Source organism: Chelmon rostratus, chromosome 10 (genome assembly GCF_017976325.1).
Source record: "Chelmon rostratus isolate fCheRos1 chromosome 10, fCheRos1.pri, whole genome shotgun sequence".
NCBI lineage: Eukaryota > Metazoa > Chordata > Actinopteri > Chaetodontiformes > Chaetodontidae > Chelmon > Chelmon rostratus.
In genome coordinates this window covers 26,914,462-26,929,048 of record NC_055667.1, presented here as the reverse complement: position 1 = coordinate 26,929,048, position 14,587 = coordinate 26,914,462, and the positions used below count along the sequence as shown (strand labels likewise).

Below are 14,587 nucleotides of genomic sequence, written 5' to 3'. Positions count from 1 at the left end.
ATGAACAAAAGAAAGGTGTTGAATCAGAAGGACACAGAGCCAGGGTGGACTGGTTATAATGGGACAGAGAGGCAGAGAGGACTGGTTGTAGTGGGACACAGAGGCTTAGGCCCACTTAGATTCAGGGTTAAACACAGAGAACTCAATCGACTGTAATTACTTTATGTACTTGCTGTGCAGTTTAACTTGTAATAATACATCATAATTTGACCCCACAATCTGAAACTGCAGTTTTATTGAGCCTTTAACTACTGTAATATTTTTATTATTATTGTTTGCAACTGTGGAAGAAGTACTCACATCAAAGTATATACTTAAAGTGCCAAAAAGAAACTTTTGCAGAATTAAATATATTATATATAATCATTATACTACAGAGAAGTTGAATCTATAATTTTACATCGTAACTGGACTTTGGATGAAATTAGTTCAACACTGAGAAACCCTCAATGATAAATCTCTGAGAAACATCATCCTGTGGAAATGTGCTCCTGTTCCAGCCCGCCCCACATGGCCGGCTTCCATCACAGGTGGAGCCTCACTCCAGGAATCAGCTCACCTTTCTCTCCAGACACTGAGCAGAGTCTTCCTCTTCGACACTTTGGACTGTGTGAAGAAACTGTAAGTTGGCCTGGTTTGATAGTTTAACAGCAGCTTTGTCTTTGGTCACATTGAGGTTTGTCTCGTGCTGTTTGAATGTTTGTCGCGGTTGTTCAGTTCTTGTGTCGTTAGACAGTTTGGAGAACTCTTGTGTTTGAAGATTTCTGTCCGTGTTGTTGATTTACCTGAATCAGACTATATGATGAGCAGCTGATGTTTGTTTCCTTTCTTCAGCTGTAATGAGCCCCTGCAGTTGGCAACTGCTGCCTTGTAACAGCTTATGTCGATTTGTGTTTCCTCTACAGATGAAAGTGTGTGCGAGCTGATGTGGATGTGAGTTCAGCAGCAATGAATCAGTGTGAGGACAAAGAGCAGGAAGTCCGTCCCTCTAAAACCGCTCTGTGTGGAGGACATGACGGACAGACCGAAGCTCAGAGGTGAGATGAGGATCTCTAACGGTCCGTGACTCTTCACGGACACTGTTCCACCGTCATTATTCACACTCAAAGCTCTGTGTGTGTTGTGTTGAAGCCCAGAACAGCAACGGCACACAGCAGACCCTCCTGAACCTGGACCTGAACCTGAACCTGAACCTGCACCTGAACCCAGCTGTTTGTCTTTAAAGAGTGACAGCTCGAAGGATTTTTTCATTGATTTTAAACAACAACATATATCTGACAGAAGGTAAGTTGTTCTCAGTATTAACATATTGTTGGGCTGTAAAATATTCATATTTCCCTCCTCATGCTGCTCAGGTCTGAGGTTTGTCCTCATTAAATCCAGTCTGACTGGTTCACCTGATAATGTTCTCTTAGAATGATCATAGTTTAAATCAGATCAGTTTTAGAGGACAGGTTGACATTTTTTCAGGCTAGCAGGCCTGGGGCGTCTCTTAATTGTCAGGTCTGTAAGGGGAGAAGAATAATCTGAAAAGTTGATAACACAGTGCCTCCAGTTGTTTGCATGGCCCACAAGAGGCTTCAGCTGTCTCTCTGATACAACACGTGGCCAATCAAAGATGGCAGTCCGTTTAGCATCCTGAGGTCTGACCAGGCCTGTGTCTCTGAGGTACTTGGTTTCATTATAGGCTAGACTGCACTTGCTGGGATTGGCTGTGAGACTGGCTGCACAAAGACCATCCAGCATCCTCCATGCATGGTGCACATGACTTTCCCAATCTGTGTTAAGTATGACTATGTCATCTAAATAGTACACCCTTTGTGGAGCTACAGGACCTGCTTCGTCAGCGACTGAAAGGTGTCAGGGACTCTGTGCATGCAATGGTAATGTGGTGTACTGGAAAAGCCCCTCGTATGATGATGTGGGCCATTCTCTGATGGTTTATAACAACCCTGTTGGGACACTGTTTAACTGGGAAAGTTGTGGAACGCTCCAAAAACACCTGTTTGGAACATTCCGAAGGTAAACAGGTTCATTGGTAATAGGTGATAGTGTCATGATTGGGTATGAAGGGGGCAAGGATGGGGTGAGGTTCACCACTTTGTGAAACACGTGTTTGTGTGAAGGATATTACTACACGGGCTCAGTAACACCTCATAAAGCAGCTGTCAGTAAACACAGTCTGGACATTACTGCATTCTGGCTAAAAGCGTACACTCAACAGTGGGCACCAGAACCTGGTCCCTGGCTTGAACTCTCCGGGCTGCACAGGGTGGTTGTAGAATGCTTGCTGTACTTTTTGAACTTTTGAACATATGCCGCCACACCCTTCATGGCCTCCTCGTGCTCAGTAATAGTGCAGTGAGGATAAGGCTGCTTCTTCCATGCACAGGAGGACCATCTCTTCGCTGGACCAAAGCCTTTCTGAGGGGTACTGCCTCAAGATAACAGGTAGGACCAAAATATACTGATGGCCCTCAGCACTTTTGGGTAAGGGACCCACAATATCTAACCAAATCCTGTCAAAGGGGGCCTCAATAATGGGAGTGGGATCAGGGGACTTCTAAATGAGGGCAAGGGGGCAGTGAGGTGGCATTCTGGACCACTTCAGTAATACTTTTCAACTTCTTTGTAGATGCCTGGCCTGAAGACCTGCTGTAAAATTCTCTTTTGCCTTTTCCAGACCTAGATGTGCGCCAAGCAGGTGTATGTGGGCAAGTTGAAACACTGTGGGGGAAAGATTTGGCCGCCAACAACTTCTCTGTTACCTCATCTTGCACTTTTAACATCTGGTACAGTCATCCGTTCTTCACAGCCAAAAATGAGGATGAATTAAACTGCTTCCCTGCTCCTGGTCCACACCCTCTACTGCGCTAACATTTTATTAATGTAGGATCATTGAGTTGAGCAGCACCATGCTGGCTGATAACGGGGTTAGTGGTAGTTAGTATCCTCACTTGGTGATGGGTGTTTTCTTGACCTTTGGGCTCCTCCCTTCCACTTCAGTGGCAGGGTCAGCATCACTGGATGATTCTGCAGAACTGAGAAGAGCATTCACTGGAGAAGAGGTATCCTGGACACATACTTTGGTTCACCTCTCTTTGGCTTAATTTTACGTCTGGGCTGCAATGTCTCACTGAACCCACATCTCTTGTATTTCCCTCCACAGTCTGTTTAACAGGGGGCAATCTCTCTATGAAGAGTGAGACTGCAGACAGGGTTTCCAAAAACCCTGCACTGACTTAACGCATGCCTTTTGTCGTGACTTGCTTCAAATTACTTCTAGGATATCGATGAGTGTCACCATGGATACAGGAAACTTGTCTATCTTGTCTTGAACCGTGTCTCTTCCTGAAGTCAGTCCAGGAACTGGAAGATTTGTGAACTTGTGTGTATTCACTCCTTGAGTCCAGCAAAGCTTCCACATCTCAGCTATTCAGCCCGACAGGGCATGTAAAAACGTGGTGATCTGTCCTCATCAAGGAAGCGTAGATGTGTGTGGGCTGGCTGCCAGAAGATTCTGCTGTAGGCATCAGTTCATCACATTGCCATGAAATATGACCCAGTTCCTCGCATCTGTTGCAACTCCGGGTGTTCCTGCCCGGGGTTCGTTTTCATTGCTCTGGCTCAGCCTATTACAGTCCCTGGATATTAAGTAGGCCATATTATGTTCATTTTCAGGTTCATTCTTTTATTTTAGGTGTAGGTTTACATGCTCTAATGTTCATTTTAGCTCCAGTCCTCCTCAAGGCCCCCCTCCTGAAAAATCCAATCTCCTCTGATTGGTCAGCTCACCCAGGCCCGAGCAGGCACCGCTCACCGTGCTTCCCGTTCAGCTCTGCAGGTGTTTTTAGCTTCCATCTAGCTGCCATCTAGCTTTTCTTTATAAAGAAAAGAGGAGACAATACAGATCACTACCAAAGCTCAAAAATGCATTGTGTATTCAAACAAGCAGGAGAAAAAAAACATGCATGCATGTGGTGTATAAAAGATACTGCCATACCAACGCTGTGTCTGTTTGCTTGCATGTAGCCCAGAGAAGTATGTTCTACTTTTCATTTGACATGACGTTCCGTGAGAAATCTTCCTTAGCTTCCAGTGATCTCAGCTTTTCTGTTGCTACCAATTTGAACTGGACAGGTAGCATCCAAATAGTAGCTACTATAAGTTGTGTGTTTCTGTCCACAGTATTAAAGTGGTCAATAAGAGCTGAAGGGACTAAACCAGATAAGCTTGTGTACTAACACAATAAACTTAAAGCTGCACAGAAATGCAAACTGGACTGCTGATTCATGCTGGGATCAACAGTATGAACATTTAAAGTAAGAGGAAGCCATCTGATTCAGTGCTGTAATTTGCCAGTTTAACTTAAAGGACCTTTAGCTTGTGTTTGTTTGTGTGGACGGACACACTGTGAGCTAATTCTTCATGATTCCTCCACAGAGTCGACCAGGAGAGCTCAGAAGTTCCCAGTGGTCAATCAGCCCAGCAGCAACAAACGCACCTGGATTCCATATTTATGGTCTGTACATGGACAACAACTACTTTTACATGTATTCTGTTCACAATAATCTCCATGCTGCACTTTTCAGACCGGTGGATTGTCAGTCCAACATGGATCTCATGTTTGCTTCCAGTATTTTAGTGTCATTGTTGATGATCGTGTCATTCGTTTAATATCCCGTTCCAGCTGCTGCAGGAGAACATTGTCACTTTTGTGAAGTATGAGCTGAAGAAGATCCAGAGGGTTCTGAGTCCAGTTAACCCCCCAGACAGTCAGAGAGAGGATAAGGAGGTGTTGGATGGTGAGGATGAGGAGCAGAGGAGGAGCAGCAGAGAGGCATTTCTTATTATCACACTGCACTTCCTGAGGCGAATGAAGTATGAGGAGCTGGCTGACTGTCTGCAATGCAGTAAGAGGATTTCTCTAAAGGTTTAACATGCTGGATAAATGGGACATTAATAATGTGATGATAGTCATTGACGCAGGACACCATTGACTTTTTGGCACTGAGCAGATGTTGGTTTTCTTGAAGCATGAAGGGACTACCGCCTGGCTCAGGGAGATGTTGAAGATGTGAGCACATTTGCCAGCTGGTCTGAACACTCCCTGAGCACACATCCAGGCACACTGTCAGGTCCTACCTAGGGTTTGCTTCTTCTCAGACGAGGACAGACAGAGTACCTGGTCATCTCGGGTGGGTGCAGGCTTCCTGGTGGCTGTGTCATTCATAGCTTCAAACCATGCATGAAAATCATTCAGTGCCTCTGGGAGTGAGGCATTGCCATCACAGTCTTGTGGCAGACTTGTTGTCAGGGATGGCCTGCAAGTCCGGCCACAAAAGCAAACTAAGGCTCTGCAGCTTCTCTGTAAAAACTTAGAATAGTGTTTGGAAATTGATTCCTAATTGCCAGCAATGTCAGATGGTTGTAGATGTAGTTGACAGCAACATTTTACCATTTTGAAATATGTTTCTATATCGATTCTTTAGGAGAATAAATTTGTCATATTTGCTTTATAAATCACTTAATGATTATTATTTGTGTCTGTTCTTTAAGGAAGTCCTGACAGGGTTTGTCAGCGTAAACTAAAATCTAACCTGAAGACGAAGTTCCAGTGTCTGTTTGAGGGTATTGCTAAAGCAGGAAACCCAACCCTTCTGAATCAGATCTACACAGAGCTCTATGTCACAGAGGGGGATACTGGAAAGACCAATAATGAACATGAAGTAAGACAGATTGAAACAGCGTCCAGGAAAAGTGCAGAAAGCACAATCAGACCAGAGGACATCTTTAAACCCTCACCTGGAAGAGATGAACCAATCAGAACAGTGATGTCAAAGGGCGTGGCTGGCATTGGGAAAACAGTCCTAACACAGAAGTTCACTCTGGACTGGGCTGAAGACAAAACCAACCACGACATACAGTTCACATTTCCATTCGCTTTCAGAGAGCTGAATGTGTTGAAAGAGAAAAAGTACAGCTTGGTGGACCTTGTTCATCACTTCTTTACTGGAACCAAAGAAGCAGGAATCTGCAGCTTTGAAGAGTTGCAGGTTGTGTTCATCTTTGACGGTCTGGATGAGTGTCGACTTCCTTTGGATTTCCATAACAATGAGATCCTAACTGATGCTACAAAGTCCACATCAGTGGATGTGCTGCTGACAAACCTCATCAGGGGGAAACTGCTTCCCTCTGCTCGCCTCTGGATAACCACACGACCTGCAGCAGCCAATCAGATCCCCCCTGAGTGTGTTGACTTGGTGACAGAGATCAGGGGTTTCACTGACCCACGGAAGGAGGAGTACTTCAGGAAGAGATTCAGAGATGAGGAGCAGGCCAAAAGAATCATCTCCCACATCAAGACATCACGAAGCCTCCACATCATGTGCCACATCCCGGTCTTCTGCTGGATCACTGCCACAGTTCTCGAGGATGTATTAAAGACCAGAGGGGTAAGAGAGTTGCCCAAGACCCTGACTGAGATGTACATCCACTTTCTGGTGGTTCAGTTGAAACTTAAGAATATCAAGTATGATGGAGGAGCTGAGTCAGATCCACACTGGACTCCAGAGAGCAGGAAGATGATTGAGTCTCTGGGAAAACTGTCTTTTGAGCAGCTGCAGAAAGGAAACCTGATCTTCTACGAATCAGACCTGACAGAGTGTGGCATCGATATCAGAGCAGCCTCAGTGTACTCAGGAGTGTTCACACAGATCTTTAAAGAGGAGCGAGGACTGTACCAGGACAAGGTGTTCTGCTTCGTCCATCTGAGTGTTCAGGAGTTTCTGGCTGCTCTTCATGTCCATCTGACCTTCACCAACTCTGGTGTCAATCTGCTGTCAGAAGAACAGTCAAGCTCCCAAAAGGCTGAAACGAGAAAAGATGAATCTGCAGAGATACACTTCTACCAGAGTGCTGTGGACAAGGCCTTACTAAGTCCAAATGGACACCTGGACTTGTTCCTTCGATTTCTCCTGGGTCTTTCACTGCAGACCAATCAGACTCTCCTACAAGGCCTGCTGACACAGACAGGAAGTGTCCCGAAAACCAGTCAAGAAACAGTTGAGTACATCAAGAAGAAGATCGAAGAGACTCTCTCTGCAGAGGAAAGCATCAATCTGTTCCACTGTCTGAATGAACTGAATGATAGTTCTCTAGTGGAACAGATCCAACAGTCCCTGAGTTCAAAAAGATTCTCCACAGATAAACTGTCTCCTGCTCAGTGGTCAGCTCTGGTCTTCATCTTACTGTCATCAGAAAAAGATCTGGACGTGTTTGACCTGAAGAAATACTCTGCTTCAGAGGAGGCTCTCCTGAGGCTGCTGCCAGTGGTCAAAGCCTCCAAGAAAGCTCTGTGCGTGAGATTTATTCATCAATAAATACAGTGCTATCTTTCAACTGGACATTACAAAAAACATTACTTTATTCCTTCCTGTTGTCTCTCCAGGTTGAGCGGCTGTAACCTCTCCCAGAGGAGCTGTGAAGCTCTGTCTTCTGTTTTTAGCTCCCCGTCCTCTACTCTGAGAAAGCTGGACCTGAGCAACAACAACCTGCAGGATTCAGGAGTCAAGCTGCTGTCGGCTGGACTGCAGAGTCCTCACTGTACACTGGAAACTCTCAGGTCAGTGTTCATTATTGTTGTATTTGGCTGATGCAGCAGTGTCCTCAGATGAATGTGTGTTCTTTTGTGTGTTTGCAGGCTGTCAGGCTGTCTGATCACAGAGGATGGCTGTGCTTCTCTGGCCTCAGCTCTGAGCTCCAACCCCTCCCACCTGAGAAAACTGGACCTGAGATACAATCATGCAGGAGACGCAGGAGTGAAGCTGCTGTCTGCTGGACTGGAGGCGCCACACTGGAGACTGGACACTCTCAGGTATGAAGAGTCCTGCTGCAGCCACAATCAGTCTGATAGAGAAGGAAGAGCTGGAAACATCCTCTGTCTTTTTGGTTAATGGTGGATATCATTTTTTTTCCTTTTCACAGAAGAGAAACACTGGTTGAGCATGGAAAGGAGATATTTGTGTAGGAGGTCTCAAAAGAGAACATATTCAGGAGCAAACAGGAAACAGTTTAGACCAGGCATGTCCAAACTATTCCATAAAGGGCCGTGTGGCTGCAGGTTTTCGTTCGAACCAAGGAGGAGCACACCAGCTTAATTAGCTGAGCTCAGTCTTCAGTTGATAACTCCTAGATGTTGATTGGTTGGCCTGGTGTGCTCCTCCTTGGTTGGAACGAAAACCTGCAGCCACATGGCCCTTTGTGGAATAGTTTGGACATGCCTGGTTTAGACAGATATCCGCATGTTAAAGGAACTGTCGGTCATGTCAATGACCTGGAGCAGTCTTAGAGTCTCTGTCACTTGGTTTTATGGCAGAGGTCCGGAACCAAGGGCTGTTTTTGGGAAGTGGGCCTCTTAATGGAGGCGGGATTGTCCAGAAAGAGGTTTGTGTGTGTCATCGGATGTTGTCCTCCTCTTTCACACACAGTGTCAGTGTATGAGGAGAGTGGCAGAGGTGAAGAGGTTTTGGGGCAGTGGGGAATAGCAGGACGGGTGCACATATTGTGTGTATGCGTATGAGCGTACCGTAACATCCATGTTTGCATGCTGAAAGAGGATGTGCCGGTCTGACCCCCCTCCTTCTTTCAGGGTGGAGCCTGCTGGAGTCCGATGGTTGAGACCAGGTCTGAGGAAGTGTAAGCGTGTTATTTAATTTGAGTCATGAAAACAAAGTAGCACGCATTCAACCACCTTCAAAGTGTGACATCACTCATTCAAATCTCTGATGTCATGATGGATTAATAACTGAAGCTGCATCCTGTCTTGTTCTCTCCATCAGATTCCTGTGAACTCACACTCGACACAAACACAGTACACAGACACCTCAAACTGTCTGACAGCAACAGGAAGGTGACGTTTGTGGAGGAGGATCAGTCTTATCCTGATCATCCAGACAGGTTTGACTACAAGCCGCAGCTGCTGTGTCGAAATGGTCTGACTGGTCGCTGTTACTGGGAGGTCGAGTGGAGAGGAGGAGTTGATATATCAGTGACTTACAGAGGAATCAGAAGGAGAGGAAACAGTGAAGACTGCGACTTCGGATTGAATGATCAGTCATGGAGCATGATCTGCTCCGGCGGTGGTTACTTTGTCTGGCACAATAACAGAAGAACGTCCATCTCCTCCTCCTCTGTCTCGAACAGAGTAGCGGTGTATGTGGACTGGCCTTCTGGTGCTCTGTCCTTCTACAGAGTCTCCTCTGACACACTGATCCACCTCCACACCTTCAACACCACATTCACTGAACCTCTTTATGCTGGGTTTGGGTTTGGAGCCTTGTCTAGTTCCTATGGTTCCTCTGTGTCTCTGTGTTCTTTGTAGGAGGGACAGTTGCCTCCTGTTAGAGAAGCATACTCACTGCTGAACACATCAGTTTAGTCTGAGCAGGATCATAGTCTCATTAATCTATTAGATTATTGTAATAAATTAATCAATTAACTTACACAACATGATTCAAAGTGATTGAAAAGATTCCTCGGTTACATTGTAAAATTCGTCCACTTCCAGTCCTTTAAAGATGGAAGCTATAATCATTAAATCATGGAAATGAAGTTTATTTCTACTGTCTGTCGTGTTGTCTTGAATTCTGGTTTTTGTTACTTGTTAGTTTGTTTGTTGTCCTTCTCAGACCAGGACTACAGACACTACTCAGCTGAAAGACACAGTACACAGCTCAGAGTTTGTGGACGCAGTTGTTCATAAATAAATACAGTTCAGTGTACTTCCTGTAGGGGGCGGTGTCTCTGCTGACCTGTTGCCCCTAACCTTTGCTTAGAGGTCATTTTCAGTTGAGAGCAAAAAGAGAGCGCAGACACAGAACCAAGAAAAATGGTAAAGCTCTTTCATGTTTGGCCCTCCACTGTGTTGTGTGAACCATCAGTGTCCTCATGGGAACCAAAGTTCCCCTCCCCCACAGAGTTCTCAGAGGAATCATGTTGTATGAACTATCACTACAGGTATGGTTATGTTATGTTAGGATCCTGAAGCATAGTGACCTCAACATATCAGCCAAAACAGCCACAAACAAATCTGTGTAAAACAGTAATGTTTGTTTCTTATGTTTTCTTAAGCTGAGACAGTCTGCTGCTCGATTGACCCCAAAGAATGTCAATGCATGCAAAATGTGTACAGGATATTAAAAACATAGCATGCTATTTTCATCCAGTTTTCCCCAAAAAATTAAATCAAATATGAAACACTGAATGGGGTCAAAGTGACCCCAAAGATAAGAGGGTAAAGAGAACAACTATAACATTGTTGGACTCGCGATGGACAGTTAAAGTCACTGCAGCAGAACCAGTAATTGTCTTTTTCTTTATTTCTTCTTCCTTAACAAATCCACAAAAGATCCACAAAAACTCCAAGCAGCCCACAACCAGCCTGAGTTACTGAACATCAGTGTGTTCGTATCATCACACAGACGTGATCTACATGAGATTTTTCATTCCTGTTTGTCACTATAGAAACAGATGAGTTCATGATTTATGACTAAAACACTTTTTTCATCATCATCAAAAAGCGTGAATCAGGCCAGAAACTGCTTGTTTTAGGTTCATTGTCGAGTACACTTGCACATGTTTTACTTCACATCATGCACTACAAATATTTCTTTCTTCCAGTATTTACAGGTTTAAAATGGATTAATGTCATAAATCACCAGAAAACTAAAAACAAATGAAAGCATATGTTTAACAGTGGGAATATTATTATCAGATATAATATTATAACCAGATTCCAGTAAAAAAAATCGCTTGTTTCAACAAATTTTAATCCTGAAACAAGCTAAAATCAAGAAAAATACCAGTTCGTTTCAGAAAATACCTGAAACAACTTAAAATATTTTAACTGATCATTAAATGCTTGCCGGAGTGAAGTACTGAAAATGCCTCGTCATTCAATACATAAGAAGAATATCTCATTTTCAGTGAGTCAATAAGCATGCAGCATGCTTGTACCAAGATGTAATAATGCTGGTGATTGGCTGTCTGATGTTACACGTAGAAGAAGCATGAAGGAAAACCACGGCTACACCCAGAGACACAGCTCAAAGGTTTTTTTTGTTTTTGTCTTTTTAACCACCAGCTGCTCATCGTCACTGATAACTAAGTAATCGTTATGCTGCTTGTTAGCTAGCTAGTGCTGCTAACCTGTATCTGCTCATCAGTGAGTCTGTTCACCACATCGCCATCCTCTCCTCGCTGTCAGGGTGAGGGATAACCTGGAGAGTGTTTCTGAAGGCAAACGTGGTGTTGATGTCACTGACTGACGGGTAAAAGGAGAGATACACCTGAAGTTGGCAGTTCCAGGCTAGCTGCTCTTCAGCACAGAGGAAGTAAGACGTCACTATTTTCCAGTACCACAAATGTCACCCACAGTTTATTCCCTTCTTCTTCTTCAGATTAGGCAGACGAGATGCTACAATGGTGTGTTGCTATCCTCTACTGTTAGTTATTAATGCTCTTTTTGACTGTTATTTATATCTTAAACAGTCAAATACTGTACAAACATTGCATCCATTTCTTCATTGTAGTCCAGTTTAGTTATCCAGGTTGATTAAAGTATGCAGAGTAAAAGCCGTTTCTGCAGCTGCTCCCAGGTCTTTGAACAGCTGCCTCATCGGTAGAAGTCAAGGTATTGGTACTGCTATTGATTTTTTAACGATGGCCAGCCCTACAAATAAAAGCAGAATTAAAATGATCACCTAGCTTCATCCTAGCTGAAAAGAACTGAGGTCAGAACTGAACAGTGCTGAGCCAAGTTTTGCCCTCAGTGCTTCAATCTTACTGGAAGAAATTGACTCAACAAGCTTCTCTGCAGCTTCATTGACTTACGCTACTCTTACCCACACATTTGTGTTTTTTGACAAGAGTGTGCTGAGTGAATTTCTTCCCACAAACGCTCAACTAAATGGTTTCTCCCCCGTGTGGACATTCAAGTGTTGCGTCAGCGTTCCTTGTCGTGCAAATCTTTTACCACAAACTAAACAACAATATGGTTTCTCCCCAGTGTGGATTCTCTCGTGTCTAGACAAAGTGCTTCTATCACGGAAACTTGTTTTACAAACTAAGCAGGTGAAAGGTTTTTCTCCTGTGTGACCTCTTAAGTGTGAGGAATAAGCTGAGTTGTGTGAGAAACCTCTGTCACACACAGGACAAATGAAGGGTTTCTCCCCTGTGTGGATTCTCATGTGCCTCACGACATTTCCCTTACTTTTAAAGGTTTTTTCGCAAAGTGAGCAGCTGAAACGTTTCCCTTCAACATGAAGTCTCATATGAGTCCTTAAGGTGCACTCACAGGGGTGTATTTTACCACAGACTGAGCAACTAAATGGTTTCACTCCTGTTTGGATTCCAGCGGGTTTCTGCAGATGTCCCTTGTGGTCGGAGCTCGTGGTACACTCAGAGGAGCTAACTGATGTTTTTTTAGTATTATATCCCCTGTTCTCCACCCAATCACAACTGTCATCAGTCTCAGGTTCAGAGTGTGGCGTCTTATCATGAGTAGCTGGTTGTAAATGACAATCTGGATTTAAGTTCCTGGCTGACTCTGATCCGCCACAGTCCTCTCCTTCAGCTTCTGTTTTCAGATTCTCTGCAACTCTGCTCTCTTCAGTTTGGCTTCGATGAAGCTGTGAGGACTGAAGATTCTCTCCATCATCTTTTTCACTCTTCACAGGGACAGGAGTGAATGTCCTGGCCTCCTCCAGTCCTTGAAGCTGCTGTCCCTCCTGACTGGTCCAGAGTTCCTCCTGTTCCTCTTTAATGTGCGGCAGCTCGGGTGGGTCCCTCTGGGCCGGTTTGGGGCTCCGCTCTTGCTGCTCACGATGAGCCTTTTTGTTACTCACCAACAGCAGCTGGATGTCTGAAAATAATCAAATATATAGATGTGTTTTAGGAACACGTCTATTTTTCCTGTTAACATTTAAACCACTGATGCCACTACTTTGTTAACTGTGTGGCGAAACTTTGCACTTGATTCTGCATAATATTCAGAGGACATTCACACTAAAAAAGACAAGCATAGCATGTGTTTTGCATCGCACAAGCTGGCAGCGCTTATATTTTGGCTACATTTCTGTGGAGTGGGACACATCTTTATTTACAGTCACTGGGTGGCAGCTGGTTTCCAGCAGTTTAAAGAAAACACAACAGTGAGAGTGTACAAACCTGCTCTGTGTAACCGGACATCGGGGTTCAAATTGGCATCTAGAAGTTTGCGCTGTCGACAAAGTTCCTCCTCGTACTCTGCTATCGTTCTTTCAAACCGCTCAAATATCTCTTCAGCTGCCGCAGTTAGTCGCTGGTTGACAAAAGCTTTCAGCGTTTGGACTTTGGACATTGTGACAAATTCTGGTTAACTTTCCCTTCAGACACACGGACTGGTCACTCTGACGCACACCGTGTTGCTAAATTAGATTATTTTTGCTACCTTCGTTAGCTTTGTACGACAACAGGAAATACGTCTGATGTAAAACCTTTGTAAATAGTCTAGCCAGGCAGTTTTATCTGGACATTTTTGGTCCCTGAAAAATACAGTTTGTCTCTATCAAAGCTGCTCCGAGGCGGACCTCCTACAGGGACAACACGTCCCGGACATTAACGAGAGTTTGGATAAGAACACCTACGTGTTCTGTCTCCGTGTATTTCCAGCTAGCAGGCTACGCTCTCCTCCATTAGCTTCCTTCGCTAACAGGTGATGACTCTGTGGTGAAACGTCCCGAATATTTACACAAGGTAAAAAAAAAAAAGTGTTCATCCTCACATACAGCTTCTGGTGGTTCACTCCGATCGTATCTTATACCAACGCAGGTCAAACATAACGGCAAAACTTCACGTTAGCCGCTGTGACAGCACTTCCGGTAATACTTCTTCTCCGTCCGCCGCTTCCTTTTCTTCTTCTTTGACGGCAGTTTGCGTCCACGATTTCGCATTACTGCCACCCTCAGGTTTTCCAGTCTTCCTCAGTGTACATTAATTTTAACAATTAATACTATCTCTTTCCATGTACTTCCTTTACTTAATATCCATACTCTGATTTGGATTTAGTGTAAATGTCTCCCTTTAAGTGCGTGTTGATTTACACACCTTTCTTCTCTGACTGTCATCATTTAACTAGCAAGCATCCAGATTTGCTTCATGAAATGGAAATATTTCAATAGCTTCACTAACACAAATGACTGTATTGCGTGCGCTGATTACTGCCTCCCTGCTCTCTCATTGATCTCAAGTAGTGCCATGTACACACAGCAATCCCTGAAGAAAGAAAATTCTTCCAAACAGACGGGGTTTTTGTGTAAAAGGAGACAGATTTGGACATATGCCAGTTAGGACACAGTGTCATACTACTGCTGCCCTGCAGGTTATGTCTTGTCTCATCCTGCTATCATATTCATACCTTGTGCAATATTACTTTTTTTATTTAAGTACAAAACCTATGCATATGTATACTTTTTCCTACATACAGTTCAACCCTGATTCCAAAAAGGGGGCTGAGTACAAGTGTGAACTGTTTTCATGTAAAAACTAC

The 14,587-nt window shown here is 44.2% G+C and overlaps 2 protein-coding genes across 3 annotated transcripts; one reads left to right on the top strand and one right to left on the bottom strand.

The window, feature by feature from the left end:
• The first annotated feature begins 948 nt into the window (after positions 1–948).
• Positions 949–9,382, top strand: LOC121612243 (protein NLRC3-like). The gene is made up of 9 exons (XM_041944989.1): positions 949–1,037; positions 1,132–1,284; positions 4,444–4,522; positions 4,691–4,913; positions 5,560–7,357; positions 7,451–7,624; positions 7,703–7,876; positions 8,651–8,697; positions 8,841–9,382. Exons 1-9 carry the CDS (start codon positions 949–951, stop codon positions 9,380–9,382), a joined length of 3,279 nt encoding a protein of 1,092 aa, XP_041800923.1.
• A 981-nt stretch (positions 9,383–10,363) lies between these two features.
• LOC121612620 (zinc finger protein 454-like) lies at positions 10,364–13,812 on the bottom strand. Of its 2 annotated transcripts, XM_041945634.1 has the most exons (3): positions 13,228–13,812; positions 12,356–12,922; positions 10,364–11,731 (listed from the first exon to the last, which is right to left on the bottom strand). In XM_041945634.1, the coding sequence occupies exons 1-3, from the start codon at positions 13,397–13,399 to the stop codon at positions 11,688–11,690; spliced, it is 783 nt and encodes a 260-aa protein (XP_041801568.1). In that variant the 5' UTR covers positions 13,400–13,812; the 3' UTR covers positions 10,364–11,687. The 2 variants fall into 2 exon arrangements, with proteins under 2 accessions (XP_041801568.1, XP_041801567.1); XM_041945633.1 differs by having other exon boundaries at positions 10,364–12,922; positions 13,228–13,811.
• Positions 13,813–14,587: the final 775 nt, after the last annotated feature.

Bases quoted from the DNA above. Each gene is read 5' to 3' on its own strand.
- LOC121612243 (XM_041944989.1), top strand. From the start codon at position 949: ATGAATCAGTGTGAGGACAAAGAGCAGGAAGTCCGTCCCTCTAAAACC. The intron at 4,914-5,559 runs GTAAGAGGATTT...CTGTTCTTTAAG, and splicing joins GGCTGACTGTCTGCAATGCA to GAAGTCCTGACAGGGTTTGT. The intron at 7,625-7,702 runs GTCAGTGTTCAT...GTGTGTTTGCAG, and splicing joins TGTACACTGGAAACTCTCAG to GCTGTCAGGCTGTCTGATCA.
- LOC121612620 (XM_041945633.1), bottom strand. From the start codon at position 13,399: ATGTCCAAAGTCCAAACGCTGAAAGCTTTTGTCAACCAGCGACTAACT. The intron at 12,923-13,227 runs GTTTGTACACTC...GATTATTTTCAG, and splicing joins TGTCCGGTTACACAGAGCAG to ACATCCAGCTGCTGTTGGTG.